Source organism: Pantherophis guttatus, chromosome 1 (assembly GCF_059756535.1).
Source record: "Pantherophis guttatus breed Tessera chromosome 1, ASM5975653v1, whole genome shotgun sequence".
NCBI lineage: Eukaryota > Metazoa > Chordata > Lepidosauria > Squamata > Colubridae > Pantherophis > Pantherophis guttatus.
Window position 1 is genome coordinate 108,723,502 of NC_142063.1, and position 20,321 is coordinate 108,743,822.

The following is a 20,321-nucleotide window of genomic DNA, read 5'->3' on the forward strand; positions in this document are numbered from 1 at the left end:
TTCACATGTATCTAACTATGGCACAAGTCTGGACCGGTAACTTTATTTACTGCTGCATCCTCATTCCATTGCTTTCATGTGGTCCTTGCTCATAAGTGAGTTGGCCTTAAATTGTCTGTGTGCTTCCCAAATTAGTGTTTTCCTTCTAATACTCCATAATTTTTGCTGGGAATATAATCTGACATGGTTCGCAGGCTATTCCAGTGGCAGTACTGTCAGATGGCTCACCAGGCATTATATCAAGTTGGCACTTATTGTAATGGTACATGGGAAAGACCTTGGGAGAAGGGCCAAAAAGATGCTGCCTTGAAAATGGTCAGATAAATCATAGTCTGAAGCTGGATAAAGGGAAAAGCAAGAGGCTCAGAAGGGATCCTCCCTAGTTTCTTGAACTGTAAAAGAGAATTGTTGTTTCAAACTTGCAAGATTCTGTTAATGTAGCTTTACAATAAAGTAGAATTCGCTTATCATTTTTCTTGTCTGGTCTGACCAATAAGGGGGACACCCATTAATCACTTTAAGATGTGGGGGCATTCTCCTTTCCTCCTTGGGTATTTTCTTTGTCCTGTACCCGTAAATGCCATCAGCTATTGAGGAATGAATAACAGGCTCCTTATTCAAAGTTCTTTTGAATAGCAGCTGATGGACAGTGGTAATACAAAGAACTGTGTGGTGAAACAGCAGAGAGAGTTTCTTCTGGAATGGCACAGAAGAATGCACAGCCAGCTTGTAATAAAACTCATTTATGAATCCACAATTTAATTGTGGTTAACTTTGTTTGCATCATTGAACCTGATTGGCCCAGAGGAAGATACGTTCTGTTGGGTTTCATGTGTGACATCAGCTGCAAACCCAGGCTCAGGGTGAAGGTGTGTGGCAACTGTTAGCTGAGAATCTCTAGTGGCTTTTCAGGGGTGTTGCTTCTTAGATTGCCAGGTGTGAGATGTTGTTTGTGAAGTTGGGCTATAGAGATTAGATGGGTTTATTGCTTGTGTACCACTTCCCCTATGGCATAGCAATCTCCCTACCAGAGTTAGTAGAGTTTGTGGCTGGGTTTGGCCACATTGCCTAGGTTTATGGCCCTAAGGGAGTAAAACCTGCATGAACTGGGCAGTGGCTTGGGAGTTCATGACCATCATGGACCTGACATAAGTTATCCCTGGTCTGACTCATATTGGAGGCTATACATTACACCTGTTTTTTTAATAGCAGAGCAATACCAACCTGCTCTGGAATTGGGAGACGTTACCATCAGTTCTTTGTCATGGACAGATCACTGCCTGTTGATTCTAGACTTATTTGATGCCTCAACTCTTCACAGGGAGGCTGAAGCTATTTGAACAATACTTTCCAGGCACCTGATGGACCTTACTGGGTTCCAGAGACAGGGTGGGGTTGCAGCTGAGATTCTGGTAGAGGGTTTGACCAAGGCTTTCTTCACCACTTGAGAAGTCACTGGCCTTGGATCAGATCAAACTAATGAGGACTCTCTATGCATATGGAGGGTACTCTGGTTTTCAGAGGAAATCCAGATGATGAAAGATACAAGGGACATCTAGAACATCCTGGAGGAAGAGTAAACCTGGCTGAACAAGTAACAGCCTTTCCTCATGATTATAACGGCAGATAATTGTAGTTATTTCTTCACCCTTATTGTGTCTTTGGACAGCTGCTGTATCTCTTTTAGTGTAACTGAATCCCACCTGACTATGGGAATACAGTACAAGTGGCTTACAATCACAACTGAGCCCAAAATTTATGTTGCTAAGTGAAAACTTCATTAAGTGAGTTTTACCCCCATTTTAGGACTTTTCTTGCCACATTTGTTAAGTGAATCATTGCAGTTCTTAAATTAGTAACACGGTTACTAAGTGAATCTGGCTTCCCCATTGACTTTACTTGTCAAAAGATTGCAAAAAGGGATCACATGATCCCAGGACACTGTAGCCATCATAAATATGAATCAGAATGTCAAGCATCCAAATGTAAATCACATAACCATGGGGATGGTACAATGGTCATAAGTGTGAAAAATGGCCATACAACATTTTTGTTGTAACTTTGAATGGTCACTAAACGAACTGTTGTAAATCAAGGAATACCTTATAGCTGCAGGGCTGTTGTGAGGATTATTTTAGTCATTTGCTTAGATTTGTTTGGAATTGGATTCCAGTTGCACAGGTCCTATAGATTTGTCTGAAGTACACTTTTACCTGATTATCTGAGAAGAATTTGAGCTCAGAAAATTTGACAATTGGCTCTCAATCTAGCTGTAGCATTGGCCTTTGACAGGTTTGTCTTCTGCATCATTTCTCCTATACTGGACCAGGAGGCCTTGCTCAGAGGGACTCATGACTTAATCATCTCTTCTTTGGATTACTGTAATGTGCTGTACTTATGCCCTTGAGGGGTACTCGGAAGCAATAGTTGGCAGGTTTTGTACTTCTCATTATGCTCATGTAACACTGCTGTTTTGTAAACTGGGAAGCCCAGCTCCCAGTAGGCTTCCAAGTATGATTCAAGGGCTATTCATCAGGCTGTCTTTCTATCACTGTCTCAGGTTGCTCCCTCAGATTTAGGTGTGAGGGCCTGCTCTGGATCCCTTCCATCAAACAATGCCACCTTGTTGAGTCCTACAGACATGCCTTCTCTATGGCTGCATCTGCCCAGTGGAACAGTTTCCTTCCAGAGATCCAGATGGCCCTGTCCCTGTTAGCTTTTTATAAGGCATTGAAAATGTAGCTGGTATTTGGGCCAGGAAATTAAATGAGTTCTGTTGGTGATGTGGCTTTTGGTTCTGAGGGCTATTATTTTAACCAAAGTGTCATATATTATAGATTCTTATTATGGTTTTAATTTTTGTACATTGCCCAGAGTTGCTGCTGTGAAATGTATCGCTTTATAAATAATATAAAATAAATAAGGAGAAATTCTATACAGATCAGGCATGTGCCATTGTACACTACTTCAAAAATAATTAAGATGCTTCACAATATGTTGCAGCACAAACATACAAAAGTACCTTACTGCAAAAGGGCCACCTTTCCCAAAATCATTCAGCACCATCAACACAATTCTAGAAAAAATGTAGTTGGCATTAAGGATTTAAACTGATGCCAAATTCATGTCCTCTCCTGATTGGAGCACCGAACTGGAGGCACTGAATTTGTAACAATGCATAGCATTTACTGATACAGAGTAAATTGAACACTTTTAAGTGTGAGGAGATATAAGTTTAATATCTAAGTGAATAACCCTACTGGGTGACTTTGAGCCGGTTATGGTAGGTTTAACCTACTTCATAGGATTTCCGTGATGGACAAAACAAGGCTAGAAAAATAGGTATGCTGTTTAACCGATGAGAGGTGAAGTATAAATTTGATAAATGAACTAAAGTTGCCTGAAGCAAAATTTAGGTCACACTTATACAGCAGGATGCATGCTGATTGAATGAATATTCTGCTTAAGGAACCAAACTATTCATATGTATTTTTATTCATGTAAAACAAGGTAAGAGATGAGGAATCATCCTCATTCCTTTGCCTCCAAGGCTTTTTTTCATAGTCAAGCCCTCAGAGCCTGTGTCACTAATTATAGGTTGTAATTGTACACAGGAACAGAAAGAAGGGAAGCATCTCCTCCTCTATGTGCTCCCCATCCATTACTTTAAAAACGGGAAATCATTCAACCTGGTCTTCTTTGGCCTTAAAGGGTCCACGTTTTCCTGAAAATGCGTTTCTCTTCCTGTGTACCATTATAACCTAGAATTAATTGCATAGGCTCCGAGGGCTTTTCAGCATTTCAGGGATTGGGGATGCATTTCAAAAGCTTCCCACTTTCAGCATACTTTTGGAAAGCAAGTTCGAGGAGCACTTGTAGCATTGCTTCCACAGTGGTTGCCCGTGGGCTGCCTGTGCTCCAAGATTGTCACCTAAACTAAGAGCTTTTAGTTCCTTTCTGTTTTAACTCTGCTTTAACAAACCCCCCCGACTGCTCACTGAGAACCAAACTAAGATGCCCCACTTGAATGAGCCAAAAGGCTACAGTCTTGAAAGTAAGGGGCAAGTCACTCTTCTCACAGGCTTTGGAAATTACTTTACTTTGGAAAGTCATTCTTCTCACAGGCTGTGAGGGACAGGTGCAATTCCCAAGAGTGCTGCGCCTCATTCGAAAAAGGGAGGGAGGAAGTGCAAACCCACCCACCCACCCACCCTCGCATTAAACAGAAAGATTGTGGACCCCCGAACCTCACACTGAGTCGTTTTGCACACGGGACACCTGTTATTTCCCACGCCGACGTTTGACTAGAAAGGAAGCCAAAGGCTGATGCATACCTGGATGAAACTCCTGCTGCTGCTGCGGCTGTCGCTGTTGCCGCCGTGTGTGCGTTTTTGGTTTTTCCTCTGCCCGCGTGAGCCCTTCTCCGAAAGGCCAGGAAAGTATGGCTGAGCCGCCTCTGGTTGCCACGGCCACATAAAGCTTTCAAAAAAGGAGCCGGGGACCAATCAGGCCTCGGGGCTAAAACAGCACAGCCCCGGGTCACGTGACAACGGGAGTGAAAAGCATGGCCAGAATCACCAGGACCGAGGCGAGCGGTCTTTGTACCACTTACACCGTTTTCCCGCCCACCCCGCTTTCTCCCTCTCCCCCCATCCCACCCTTCATTGCCGGCCTTTTCTTTAAGCTTGTCCCACAGACATGCGGGGGATGGGGAGATTACAGAGCCCAGGGGAAGAGTCGAGTCAATAGAAGGAACTGGCTTTGTGCAGCTTCCAAAACTCCGATTTTCAACTTTGGGACGGGTTACTGCTGCCCCAAACAGCTGCTTTCATGCGGAAAGTTTACTGACTAAGCTAAGCTAAGACCCAGAGATGAAAGGCCTGTCACTCAAGCTCCCCCCACCCCACCTCCCCAGAGACAAATCCTAGATGCCATCGGTGCTATAGGTCAAAGCCTGCTCCAGCTGCGTTTCAACTTTTGCATGAGCTCCCATTTCCAATGACAGCAGCACACAATTTCGAAGCTTGTCTAGGTTATTCATAGATTCTTACCCTTTCTGAAAATAATAGATGTACGCTCCAGCAAAAAAGACGGGGAGGTGGGGAAGCAGATAACTTTCAAATGATATAAATTTAAACGTTGAAAAATGGCAAGGCACTGTGAGGAAGAAAAAGAAGTTGTGGCTGCCACAAATTTGCCAAAGGATGAGTAGGGCAAAAAAATGACACTTAAGAACACAAATAGCTGCTCTTTCATGAACTTTTTGCTGCTATGCCATCATAGCATCATGGGTTTTTTTTTGCTGCAATGGCCACACGTTCTTGTCAAAGACTACCATAAACGAATTCTCTAGACAGCACCAATTTCCGAGGCTTGTGATTGAAGTTCCTTCACTGGAGATTGTACTCCGAATAGTAATTTCCCCCTGATGCAAACTGGAGGAACAAAAAGTGGCTTAGAGCAAGAAGTGAACACCAGGAGATTAGCAACAATTGAAACATAAATATTCATATTCTACATAAAAACCATTCTGTTTGCACTTTTAGCTAAAGGTTGGGGAGCATAATATTTATTGAAATGCTGTTTTTTTAATTCTGCAGCAATATAGTATCTCAAAAGAGGGAGGGGGGAAACCTTCAAGAAGAAGTATGTGCTAGGTACACAAATTATATGAAAAAGGCCTAATTTCTCCTAATGGGAGCCAAGAAAAAACACTGATTTATATTGAGCACGCCCACAGTAGTTATTATTAACCATATTGACTAATTTGCTTAACTTCTGTATTTTGTTGAATAAATCAGAAGTGAATACATAAGCCATTGATTACACAGGATATTAAGCCAAAACAAAACAACAGGCCAGCATAATAAGATATACAATGTCTTTACACATGTCTTCTTTGAACAAAATGCAAAACTGCACAATACTGTACATTTCCGCTCCAATATAAAATTGTACCTACCTTGTTTTTCAGAGTACTTTATTTATCAATTTGTTTATCAATATTTTTTTAAAATTGCTCATCTCCCTCACAGATGCATACATTCCATCACACATGACCTGGGAAAAGTAGATTTGAGGTTTTCTCCTACTATCATATTTGGGATGGAATCCATCCATTGGAACTAGATGTAAGAAGATTTATATGAGGTAATTGGAAGAACTTATTTATAGAATGCATAATTAACAGAAATGGCTGTCAACAGTTAGCCGATGACTTTCAATTTAGATAATTTTAAAAGGAGACTAAACAATGGTAGAAAGTTGATGGCTGCATACTACCTCTTGAATTAAAGGCAGCATGACTAAATATCAGTTGCTAGGGAACCGAAGTGAGGGAGGACCATTATCCTTAAATGTGAATTTGTTTGTGAATTTCTTGGATGCATCTGTTTGGCTTCTACGTGAGAGAATGTAGAGATAAAATCTAGTAAGGTACCCAACTCCCCATAAGATTCAGTAAATATGGAGCACGCTCACTAGCTCTGAAATGAAAAATTATCAGTGAAACATAATTAGGGATGGGGGAGACAAGTAGAAAGTCCTCCTTAGAGAAAAACATGGAATAGAAATACCATAGACCTTTCTCTTGGGAGAATCCACTGCAATATTCTGCTGAAGACATTCCTTGAATTACAGTCAGCATATTATAAATGCAGTTCATGCACAGTTACTGATGGTTAATGGTAATGGTCAGATACAAAACCCTCTAAATGTTATTAAATTCTTTGGTTTTGCAGAAATCTCTGCCAAAGTACATAATATCCATCATGGGTTTGCAGCAGTGGTGAAATCCAAAATTTTTTACTACCGTTTCTGGGGGCGTGGCTTGGTTGGCTTGGTGGGCCAACCCACCTCACAAGGTTGCTGTTGTGGAGAAAATTGGAGGAGGAAGGTGTGTTGGATATGTTCACTGCCTTGACTTATTTTTTAAACAATAATAAAGGCAGGATATAAATAAATAAAATAATAATAAAAATAAATATTTAGTATCAGGTACTTTCTTGAAAGTACTAGGTGTTTTGATCAGATGAGATGTTCAAACAAAAATTATTTATTTATTCATTCCATTGTCTTGCCTTCCCAATGACAAGATTTTCAATTACTTTACATTGACAATAATGTAGTTGCTGTTGCTTTGCATTTCTAAGCCATCAGGTTACCCTTGCATTCATAAACAATCAACTGCCACATAAAACAACCCAAAAGCTATTATACATTCTCCTGAGTTGACAAAATTCCGGTGTCATATTCCACCCATCAGAAACTATGTCACGCTAATTTTTTCCTTGATTTGCCTGTATGTGTGGTCTGAGATGAAATAACAAGAGAATAAATTATCTTATATGAGCCAAGGTGTGGAATGTAAGAGAATCACGTAATAAGCAAACATCAAGGGACAAGGGAGCATAGTTTTAGAAATGACTCAAGCTATCACTTAAAAACAAAACAGAATTTCTGTGTTAGTGTAAAGGCTAGAGAACCAGGAACTGGGTGGGGTTACACTAGTCCTCTAAAATGGCTCAAGGTTTAGTAATGAAAGAAAGAACAGCTACTGTACCTCAACCCTTGAGATCCTTTGCTGGGCAAATCCCTTTGATTTTGACACTTTGCTCAAATTCCCATCTCTCAGCAGAATTACCTCAAACATAATGTTCCATCTCTCAGCAGAATTACCTCAAAGAAAGATCCTGACAAAATTAAATGTATTACCAGAAGGTCTTCAGTCATTCTCACCACATTTATCTGGATATTGTTCCCTCCTACTCTCTTGGCATGCCATGTATGGTGTGGCCCTTTGTATCCATGTGGTCACTGAGAGTTGACAACAACTTGATGACACATAATCAATAGCACTGTTGAGCAATCAGTAAATACTGGCTATGTGAAGAGGCAACATCATCATGAACAACATCAGCTGGACCCATATCTTAAATGTCAACTCATATAGGCACTCTTAGTTTAGATTGATACAAATTGTACATTATCCAAGGATATATAGGTAGATGATTATCTGGTTACATCCATGAAGCAAACCTAGTATGAGGTTATTTTTGGGGGTGGGTGGGTGTTTGATGTCTATGTGTTTTGTTTCCATAGGTTTTAAAGTGGTTAAAAAGGACTATTATTAAATATTCCATATTTCACCAAATTCTAGAGATAGTCCTATCAAAGGAAAAAGAATAATTTAAAGTATAACGTTTATAGTCAAGAGAAATTTAGATTTTCTCTCAGCAATCAACTCTCATTCTGCAGTCTTTTAAATGTGACAAACATGGTAGAAAGTTATAATGTTATAATAGAAAATGGTTAGAAGATAATCCTATGAAGCCCTTTTAGCTCTCAGTTGAATTGCATTGAGGGCAGAATTGGTTTTGATTATTATCAATATCTTCAACTTCTCGTGAGAAATACGATAAAAATTGATATGTTGTAAGTCTGTCCCATTTTTCAATATTTTCCTTCCTCTTTGACCTAGAGATCCAAACAGTAGAAAAGATGTCCCTGTACTGGGTAGATCTGTCCAAATTATACTGAAATTTATATTTCAAAACTATGCTCCATTCAAATAGTGTTGTACTCAAATCTAACAAATGGAAAGGCTATCTACACTTCAAACAATAATAGAAAATCAGAAATGGTCTTGGAGCTGTGGTATCTTAGTAAATCCATCACTAATGTTATGATTGAAAGAAGAATATAGTAATGAATCAAGAAAACAGAAAAGGCATTGTTGCCTCACTACTCAGCAGTAAAACACCATAATACATGTATGAGTAGGTGTGAGGCTGAACAGCAAGTGGTCATTATGATGCAAAGCAATGGGATGGAAAGGATGATTATTCAGTAATCTAGCCTTGGTTGTTTTGCTACTCAATAATCATCTCTTCATGTGGTTAGAAATATACATATCTAATGAACTGAATGTATATTAAATGAGAAATGCAATCAAATTACAAGTACATGTATAAATATACATCTATATTATGTTTAATTAATGCAGTGGAAAGGTGCTGACAATTGAATGTTTTAGCTCCACAAGCTGGAGCTTTTACAGCTCCTACTAACATTTATTTTATGGAGGCTTTGCCTTTTGTCTCCCTGATTACAAAACAAACTGGAGAGACTCTAGATTGCATTACATTGCTTTAGAGTACAGTTGATCTGTTTTGTTTCAGTTTGTAGGTCTGAAAGCATTTAGTTGGCTTGTACAGCTCTTAGGTGGACTAAACAGAGTCTTGAGGAGATTGACATTTGCTACCACTCATTGCTGAATGTAATATGCTGAATAAACAACCTGAATAAACTTTGTTTTTACAGCAGAGTAGAACTCAAAGATAGTACAAAGTATTCTCTCATTTACCTTGTATCTGATGAAATGATCCATAGTCCATTAACATTTGTACCATAATAAACTTACTTGGCATGTTATCCCCAAACCATTTGTTGCTTCACTATTTTGTATTACTGTTAGTATTTCTGTAATTTATTAGCATGGAGAAAGCAGAACTGCTTAATTCATTCTTTGCATCTGTCTACTGTCCCTGTCCTAATGTTTCCTCTATTTGTATCTATTTTATGTATTCAATTCGTGCTTATACTTATATATATTACTCAATATATTCTTGACAAATAAAATAAATAAATAAATAAATAATTTTTTTTAAAAAGGAAACCATAGTCCAACCTACCAAAAGCAGAATTATAAGAGGCAAAACAAGAATGCGAGTCAAACTAGGCAAGAAAATTGTAAGAGAACACCCATTCACTTTAGATGAGTTCAAATTGCCAGAGACAGATGGATTATATCCCAGAGTTCTAAAAGAGCTGACAGACATGATCACTCAACCACTGAATATAATCTTTCAGAGGTCCTGGAAGATCTACCAGAGGACTGGAAAAGAGCTGATGTGGTTCCAAGCTACAAAAAAGGGTAAAAAGGGAATCCGGGAAACTGCAGACCAATCAGCCTCAATACCTGGGAAGGTCCTGAAAAAAATAATCAAGCAGCGCATTTGTGAGCATCTAGGAATGAACAAGACAATTAATTGAAGCCAGCCTGGATGTGTCAAAACAGATCATGTCAGACAGAAACCTTATTGCCTTCTTTGACAAAGTGACTGAATTAGTGGATAAGGGAAAGCTGTGGACAAAGTTTACTTAGGTATCAGTAAAGCATTTGACAAAGTAAACCAAGGCCTACTTCTTGGTAAGATAGAACAATGTTGGGTAGACAGTACCACCACCAGATGGATTCGCAGTAGCTGACCAACTATATGCAGTGGGTTAGGACAAGAGTTAGCATTAGGATGGAATTACATCTACATGGAGGAAATGCAGTGGGGTACTGCAAGGTTGTATCTTAATCCCAGTACTCTTCAACGCCTTCATAAATGATCTGGATGAGGTGATAGAAGAAGAACTCATCAAATTTGCAGATGACACCAAACTCGGAGAATATCTAAGATGAGAGACTCAAGATTCAAAAGAACCTTGACAGATTTGAACAACTTTAGGACAACCATGACCTGGATGATTGAAAATCTCTATAGACATGTTTGTGTGAAGTAATTCAACATTGTACCATCCGCTTAATATTAGATTATTTCTACATTCTACATGATGCAGTGTTTTTATACAGTGTATCTGTTCAGCCCCATTGACTTTGCTTGTCAGAAGCCAGCTGGGAAAGTTACAAATGGTGATCATAGGACCCCAGGACAACGTAACTGTCATAAATTCATGCCAGTTGCCAAGTGCCTGAATTTTGATCATGTGACCATGGGGATACTGCAATGGTTGTAATTATGAAAACTAAATCATAACTCACTTTTCTTCAGTACCGTTGTAACTTTGAACAGTCATTAAATGAGTGGTTGTAAATCGAGGACTACCTGTAGTCCCAAAAGGAGATTACAATATTCCCTAATCAAGAGCCTGAGGGAAGACCTACCGTAAGTCTTCAAGCCTTCCTTAAAGAAGGTACTAGCTACAGTAAAAGTGCTACTCCTTAAGGTTTCATACCATCATTCAATATAAAAGATTGCTATTCCCATTTAATTCAGTATCAGATCTGTTTAGCTATTGAAATTGTGAGTTGAGTACCACTCCATTCTACCATGTACCTCCTGTGTTAACGCTCACATCCAAGTGAATCTCATTCTGTATTTGGGGGCTGCTTATCTTTCCGAATACAGCTCTTTTTTGTTCAGAGTAAAAGGGTCTCTTTCCCTGAAACAGCTGTCATCATAATTGCAAGTGAGCAGAAAGGCAGATAAAGCAAACAGCTATATATAGCTACAAATTGTCTCAGTTAAGATAAAAAATGTTGTTTTGAATCGCATCCATAGGAACACGGACACTCTGCTGAAAAGTACAAAGACACTGCAGCTAAAAGATAGGAAAAAGAAAATGCAGGCCACAACCTTAGGTTGGATAGATCCAGGATTGGGAAAATAATATTAAGTACGAATGTCTTTTTTCCACTTTCCCCTCCAAATAAATACAATGAGGTGTATTATTCACAGCACGAGCTCACACCTGTGCACTATTATCAAGGCTTTCTATAGGAATGTAAATATTCTGCTTTAACCTTTATAGAAACAACAGATTTTTCATTATAGAAGAATCACCAAAAAGCATCCAGCAAACAAAACATTTAGAAATAAATCGTAGTACATCAGAGTTTGGGTTGTGAAAGAAACCTGAAACCAGAGCACTACTCCACTATATTAAAAGTTTGTCTGGGCTGGTTTATTCCATCTCCCTGATGGTTGCCTGTTCAAAATAACTATTTCTATTTATCCTAGCTGATGTACCTTTCAGTTTTCTTCTGTATCATCTTAACATTTATGCAACAGGCACAACAAAGTAGGAGGCTGTCTGCCATTGAGTCATTCACTCGGCCCACAGTCTGCAATGGAAATTTCTACAAATGCTGCATCCTTACATGATGCTAAAAATTAGTTTAGCAAGGATCAGCCTGTGCAGTAAAGAAATAAGAACTTCAGAAGTATCTGCTTCTACTTTTCATTAAATACTGATGTGCTACCAAGTCAGTACTGTCTCATAGTTACCATATATATGATGACAATCTCTTGTCTTCATGATGATCTCTTCCCAACCTGGCCTGCAACTCTACCCATGGTGCACTCCTTACAGCCTAACTGAGACCATCCATCTTGCTGTTATCCTCTTCTTCTCTTTCCTTCCTTCTTTCTTAGAGTAAACTTTTCAAGAGAGCTAGATTTTTTTCATGTGTCTAAAATATGACAATCTGAGCTGGTCATTTGTGCCTCAATTAATAGGAAACCAAAGGAAGTGTGAAATAAAAACGAAGAAGCTGTTAAGAGTAAATGTGAAAATAGGCTGGCAAAAAATGGAATAGAGGAAAACTAACTGGATACTCGGGGGGAAAATAGTAGAAATTGCCAAGAAGAGAATAGAAACCAAGAAAGGCAAAGATCTCAGGAAGGAACTGAACAAAGAATTCCAAAAGATCTACCAATTCAGAAGGCAGGTCTAGCCTCAACATAGTATGCTAAAGGACAAATTCATAGTAACTTATTCAAAGAAGACCAAACAAGATGAAGGAGTAGCAATATCCAAGATTCTTTAGGAAATACAGTCTACTTATAATCACTTCCAATAATTGTATTGGAAGATAAAGTTGCATCAGCTACCAAGTTAGTAGGCTACAGCAATTGATGGAATATCTAAAATAATCTGGCAAGCAACAAAAGAAGGCACTATATCATTAATTACTTTTGATTTTCTATCTATGTAGTTTTCTTAGGTAAAGCACAGTACAGGTAATCCTTGACTTACAACCACAATTGAGCCCAAAATTGACGTTGATAAGCGAGACATTTGTTAAGTGGGTTTTGCCCCATTTTATGACCTTTCTTGCCACAGTTGTTAAGTGAATGACTGCTGGTGTTAAGTTAATATCACAGATATTAAGTGAATCTGGTTTCCCCATTAACTTTGCTTGAGAGTCGGTCACAAAAGGTGATCTCATGATCCTGGGAACTGAAACTTTCATAAATATGAGTCAGTTGCCAACTGCCTGAATTTTGATCATGTGATCATGTGGGTGTTGCAATAGTCGTAAGTGTGAAAAATGGTCATAAGTCACTTTTTTCAGTCACATAATTTTGAACAATCACTAAATAAACTGTTGGAAGTCGAGGACTAGTAGTAGTGTCTGAGGGAGATGGGCAGTTCAAAAATGTAAAAAATAAATAAATAAAAAGTAGTTTACCATTGCTTTCTGCTACACAACATGAAATGATCCCTTTGCCATTGTCACTACATATCAGTGCTTAGACAACTTCCTTATAAGATATGATTGCTAAAACAAAGCAATTTCATCATTTCAGCTGTGATTTTCCATGTCGGTACTATGCATTTTTGAAAAAGAAACACTACTGTACTGAATTGTTAACTAGTTAAAAGTAGTTAACAGACATTTACATTTTTATACATTTAGGATTGGCAGCTTCTTGCATCAATATTTTATCAGGCAGGATACTAAGAGATTATGTAAGGTAGAGGCATTTTCTTTTGCCTGAGAAATCTATGGAGGTTTCAGTATACATTGGCATTTGACCTGACCAAGAGGCCTAGTAAGTTTAATTCTATATCCATATTTTTTCCTACTGTACAGAACTTATTTTGTTGTAATTTCTCAGCTACCAGAATTAGAGAATTCCACTGATTTGAAGGTGTTGATTATTTATGTTATTTTTCTTAGCATGTGTCCCACATGATTGCTGGGTCTGCTTGTGTGGTTTTTTTTGGGGGGGGGGTTGCACTGTGCTCATCTAATTTTCACAGTGCAGCTATCTATACATGCTGCATGAGGGATTGATTGATTTGCTTGGCTTGTTGCAAAACCTGATCTAATTAGGACTGAGAGGGTGTTACTGGCCCAAAGTCACCAAGTTGGCTTTTGTATCTAACAGAGGACTAAAAAAACCTAGGTCTCCCTACTCCTAGTCCAGCACTAACCATTGCATCTTGCTCACTGTTTTTGTAATGTTATTAGTACAAGCATAGCATCAAAAATGAAAGTTCCAGAAAATCAAAAAGATCACAACAGGATACTGAAGGTATTAATAATAAAACTGAAAGTGTCTCAATCACATTCCACCCTGAATAATTCAATCTATAGACAGGACTAGTGGTGGGATTCAATTTTTTTTACTACCAGTTCTTTGGGCGTGGCTTGGTGAGCGTGGCAGGGGAAGGATACTGTAAAATCTCCATTCCCTCCCCACTCCAGGGGAAGGTTACTGCAAAATCCCCATTTCTTCCCGATCAGCTGGGACTCGGGAGACAGAGAATAGATGGGGGCGGGGCTAGTCAGAGGTGGTATTTACCGGTTCTCCGAACTATTCAAAATTTCCTCTACCGGTTCTCCAGAACTGGTCAGAACCTGCTGAATACCACCTCTGGACAGGACTTTAAAAAAGCAAGGATTATATACAGCAAGCGCCGATAGAAAAAATATTTTAATGGCGCTGTAACCTTCACTCTTACAGCTGGGATATAGGATACTGAGCCAAGTCCCTACTCTGTGCATGAACCTACCTTAAAGTATCTTGAGTAAATAGCTCCCTAGTTTCTGTTTGAAGATTTCCAAAGAGCAGTGAATATCACCTTTATATAATGGGTTCTACTATCAACCTCTTCCCATCGGACCAGAATTTGCCTTTCTAATTTAAGACCATTATTCCCTGCACAGGGGACAATATAGGACAGGTTGTTAATTATTTTTGTGCTTCAAAAAGTATACATATTTTTGTATATAATGTATTGGGAACACTGTCTATGAAAACCAATGCTATACAGTACTAAATTCATTGGTTTATAACATGCTACCGTAGATGATTCTGCTGGGGTTTTTTTCCTGTCACTGACTGATAGTGTTATTTCAATGGAAATTATTCAGCTAAACTGAATAATTAGGTGCTAGATTTCCATTATTAAGAAAACACAAGACAAAGGTATCTTAAATGACAGTGGTAATTTAACTGATTAGCAGACTTTTATAGCAGATGTCCCTTTTATCTCTCCCAAGCTTATTAGTCAGAGATAATTCAGAGAATAAGGTTTGCATCTAAGCAACTAACTCAGTAGTGAAAACAAAATTTGAATAGTTACTCTTAATATACATATGTTTAACTGTCCTACCAGCCAAATATCCAATCTGTAGCATATGATGGATTGCTAGCAAACTACCTTTCTTATAATTGAAACAGTTTGCATGGCTAATTGCTTGGAAGTTATATCTATTTAGCAAAGGAAATTTGCACATTGTTCACAAGTTTATAATCAACCAATACAGATGTGGAATCTCTGGTAAAGTATTATAGATAAAGACTACTTGACTTGTGAGAAGCCACAGCCATAATTAAGACAGTTATCTTGTCAACAATAAACTGCCGTTGCTTTCTTGGGAAGTTTTTTCAACTTTCCAGTATAGCCGGCAGCCTAAAATTTCCTAATAGTTTCTCATCCAACTGCTAACTGGGTCTGACTTTTGCTTGAGATCAATCAAGGTCATTAGATACTATAATTTTGTCAAACTGGAGTGTTCGCAAACAGTGAAAACTTAAGTAAAAAAAAACCCTTATACTTTCTTTAAAAAAAACAACAACAATGGTACAAACCATTCAGTGCATTGGTATATCCAGTTGCAAGAAGGTTAGAACACAATTGACACAAAGTGAAGTGTATTAGAAATGCCTTTTTTTTAAATCATCTATCAAAAACAAGCTACACAGCTATACCAACTCTTCCAAAACAGCTCCAGTAGAAGACACTGAACACTGCAAGGTTCTTCTGCATTCAAATGGAGTTTGAAACAATATGTTAAAATGGGATAAAATATTAAACGGATACTGCAATTGTTTAAACATTTATATTGTATATGTAAGAAGACTAAGCAAAAAATGTAATTGGGAACTCTAAAAGTCAGAACACAAGGATGAAAGAACAAATCTGTGCATGACACAAGTTGAACTGTGCAAACTTTTGATTGGAAAACACCTTTTTCATTACAGTTTGTTTTGACTTATTTTATCCAAGCAGGGCAGAATTTTTTAAAATTCTGCATCAAAACCCAAAGCCTTGCCCACAAATAAATATCTACATATGTCTTATGAAGGCATTTTTTTAAAAAAAATTCAGCAAACCCATTTTAGCTTACCACAACAAAATGAATCAAAATATGACATAAAACTTGGATTTTGTGTTCTTATTTTCTAAATATCACTCCACATGTTTTGTTATTTTATGCACATTTAAAATATACGGAAGGAAAGAATAATGCTGCTGTTCATTTAATTTCCAGCTAAGAGAAGATTACTTTTATAAGCAATTCATAAGTTTTTGTTTATATCGGATGAGCAAGAGTAAAATAGCTTTACTTACACGAAAAGCACTGAGTGTTTTTTCCTCTGCAGTCATAAGATAACAAAATGTCTGGATAATGTTAAAAAGGAACAAAACACATCACTCTTTCTCCAGGGGTAAAGTGCTAAGTGACGAAGGAAAATATAAGCCTATATTACACATCACCTTAATTGCCATTACTGAAATTGAATAGAATCATGGGAAGTGGATTGCAGCCAGAGTGAAACTGAAATCTTTGGACTGCGATAAGAGTTAAGTAGCCAAATTTAACTTCACAGTTCTATCTCACTATTAAAAAACAACAACGCTGTATTGTCTAATTACAACCAGCAGTGAATACCTGTAGAGAATAATGAATAGAACAACACATTAAGCCATAATGTGTTTTATGTTGTTTGGACTTAGTATATTGCATAAGCAAAGGTAGCAAATGTGTGAACCCAGCCATTGTGGTTTGAATAGCGTACAGATGAATGAGCACTGCTATTCTAGATAATTCTTAATTATTTTAATTTCTATTTACCTTTCAGTCTATACGAAAGAGTGTTCAATTAGAATTGGATGCTTGTGTGTGCATGTGTGTGTTTGTATGCATGTAAGAAAGACATTCTGAATTCCAAGCAAAAACAACTCCTGCCCCCAATTTAGTGGTCTCCAGATCCGTGAGTAATTTGCGTATCTGCAGACTCTGCATCAATTCATTTAAACATGCAATCTGGCATTTTCCTCCCTCCCTCCCTCTCTCTTTGCCTGATGAAGAGTTCTTGAAACTTGAAAGCTTCCAGCAATTTTCTACAGAAGCAATTGGCTTATAAAGATATCGCCTCTCTTGGTGTTGTGTTTGGAATAGAGTATGCATATCTGCTTCCATATTCTTTAGCATTTATTTGCAACAAGGAAAAAAGAAAATAACACTGATATTTTTAGAAGGCTAAATGCCAGCTTTCTTGGCTCATTATATAGAAGAGATGAAGAATGTGCTGTACAAATGTACTGTAATTACTCACCTCCTACAAATCTAACATCACATTTGTCTTATTTAAATAAATAACAATACACCCAAGAGTTAAGATTCCCCATTAAGATTGCATTGAATTCCTAGGCACTGCGTAACCAACTCAAATTATTAATGTGGAAATCTGTGATCGTTAAAGGCACACTTAATGCTCCATTGTTGTAAACACAAAAGGGGATAAAGTAGCATTCAAGTCAGATGTGAAGCAAATGACAACTTGCTGCAAATATGCTTTGTTGTATTTTCTTTTCTAAGATTAAAGGAAAGAGGTATAAAGAGGCAAAGTTAAACCTTAACATTAGATCAACAGGCCTTCATTCAGCTAAGAAGATAAAGATCAGAAAATACTAAATAAAAGAAGAATAAAGTAGAAGGAGTCTTGGGGATTATCTTTACCCATACAAATTCTGGAAAACAGCCTAAGGTATTCTGATGGGCAATTTCTGAAACGTGTAGGTTTACCTCGTATTAAGCCATAACCTGGTTGTTTGATTTTGGCTAAGGTGATACATGAACTCACACATTGTGGTTTGTATTCTGGGAACCTATCCAATTGTGGTTTAGTAAAGAGATCATTGTTGAACCATATAGCATGACATGAAAATTAATTGAAACCTGAACCAGCAATTTGTGATGTCATTTCAAAATCAAACTCTTTTCTTTTCCTGGTACTACACTGTATCTGGACATTTACAGACCACATAAACCAGAGGAATGAAAGGTTAAAACTCTCTGGAATCAAGTCACAAATTTAATTAAGTACCTGGATGCAGTCCATATGGTATCCTTAGCAGTTATTTTATATGGAAATAGTTTGCCAACACCCCAGGCATCTGCAGGAGGTGGTTGCAATAGCAGAATCAATGCATAACAGTATGCATATAAAGGGTTTCAATCACACTGTTGCAACCATCATCTTGATTTTTCACACATGCGCGCACACACACACACACACACACACACACACACACACACCCCTAATGGACACCCTACCATCATCATCTTCCTAGATGTTTTTTTTTCTTTTCAGTTTCTCAATGTAACAGAAACCAGCTGGCTATCTCTTTTCAAAGTGCTACCTGGATCTGACCCTCATTAACTTTTTTCAAGATTAGCCAAGACCACGCGGTAGCAAGTAGCAAATTTCATAGCAGAGGAACAGATGGCAAGAAAAAACTTACAAACCAATAAATCTGTGCCGTGGCTAGATGATTGAAATTAGGCTGTTTCTATACTGACAAAGTCCAATTTCAAGCAAATATGAAGTGAATGGCACACAGTTTTGCATATTCTACAAACATTGCAAGGTATGCCAAGATATGTATGTATGTATGTATGTATGCCATCTTTATTATTTTTATAAACAACTCAAGGTGGCAAATATATCTAATACTCCTCCCTCCTCCTATTTTTCCCACAACAAAGTTGTGAGGCAGGTTGGGCTGAGCGAGACAAAGTAACTGTCCCAAAATCAATCAGCTGGCTCTTATACCTAAGGCAGAATTGCTAGCCTGGTGCCTTAACGACTAGGCCAAACTGGCATCCTCTATAATAAAGTTGTAACAAAAATATTTTTATTCATGTATTAGGTGATTTTACTTTGTACCACTCAAGTCATCATGTTGCCTCCTCTGTTTTCCCCACAACAACAACCCTTTGAGATAGATTGATGCTGAGAATGACAGGACTAGAATTCACAGATTCTTAGTTTCAAGTCCTTCATTTTAACCTCTGCATCAAACTAGCTCCTAGAAGCATGGCAATTTTTTGACCATGCTCTGTTCATTTCCCACAAAGTCCCCCACGAAGAAGGACTTCTGTCTTTCTGTAAGTGTTCAAAGGAAGAAATAATACAATGTATGTTGTGGCCCACCAGCGGCCACAGACAGTGAGGTAGTTGGGGAGGAACATGGGCCAGTCCTGGAGTCTAGGGAAGGCTCGAACGATGGCTCTGAGTTGGAGGCAGAGAGGGGGTCAAGGCCATCTGGTAGTTCTTTGCTGCCTCCAGAGTCTCTGGAATCTTACATCAGCGAGGCAAAAGAACAGCATGAGCCTGTTCCCAGTGTGCACATGCACAGAGCTGCCAGGAGACAGGAACAATTAAGAAAACAGGGTTGACTTGGGAGTAAGGCTTGGAGATGATTGGCCCCTCCCATAAGGCATAAAAGAGAAGCAAAAGGAACGTGAGCTTTTGCAGGAAGCAATTAGTTCATCTGGTCGGTAAAAGCTGTGGAAAAGTTCCATTTGACTCTGTGCTACGTTTGGCCTTTCCCTGCATGTGGCAATTAGTTCTCTGGCAGCATTCCAAGGGAGATAAGGTGAGTGTTTGTAAACACTCCCCTGCAAGACTGTTTGATAAGCCTTTCGACTGGGAATGACAATAAGTCACAGACATCTGAATTAAAGAGGTTTGCCGGGACTACGTTTGTGCTGTATACTGCCTAAGGAAGCCTAGGTCAGAACAATGTAGTAATAGACTGAGCAGGGGATAATCAGGGAAAGTGAAAAAACCAAAGCCACCCAAGGCCATAAACCGTTTGCAGGATGCAAAAACACAAAGAAGCATAAAGGAAAGGATCCTTAAAAAGAAACACAAGACGTTCCAAGAAAGAAGATAAAGCTTCCTATTAGAAACAAGTCATACTGAACACCATGAGAAGTGAAGAGATGAAAGACAATATGTGGACAGTAAAAGAGAAGCAAAGGACAAAGGGATTCCTGAAACAAAATCACCGGAGAGTCAACTCAATCTGTGAGAAATTAACTGAGAACACAATCACAGAAATTCTCGAATGGTCTTTTCTATCACAGCCCCTATAGATGCATCAAGCCAACAGCCGAGGTGTCTAGAAATTCTGGAAGTTGTCCTCTTAACATAACTTGA

General features: G+C 38.4%; 2 protein-coding genes across 7 annotated transcripts in view; one reads left to right on the forward strand and one right to left on the reverse strand.

Annotated features, from left to right (window-relative positions):
- The window catches only part of RASSF7 (Ras association domain family member 7), a 109,281-nt gene extending 92,819 nt beyond the window's left edge, over positions 1-16,462 (reverse strand). For 2 of the 6 annotated variants that reach the window (XM_034416788.3, XM_060687753.2), the window contains exon 1: positions 4,335-4,496. The gene's annotated coding sequence lies outside the window, so the exon portion shown is untranslated. Of the gene's footprint in view, positions 1-4,334; positions 4,628-16,440 lie in introns of those variants that run through there. The other 4 variants (XM_034416789.3, XM_034416786.3, XM_087880730.1 and 1 more) reach the window with 4 other exon arrangements.
- Positions 16,463-20,089: 3,627 nt separating this feature from the next.
- LMNTD2 (lamin tail domain containing 2) overlaps positions 20,090-20,321 on the forward strand; it is a 55,873-nt gene continuing 55,641 nt past the window's right edge. The window contains exon 1 of the mRNA XM_034416784.3: positions 20,090-20,189. Within this exon, the coding sequence (XP_034272675.2) occupies positions 20,090-20,189 (100 nt within the window). The remainder of the gene's footprint in view (positions 20,190-20,321) is intronic.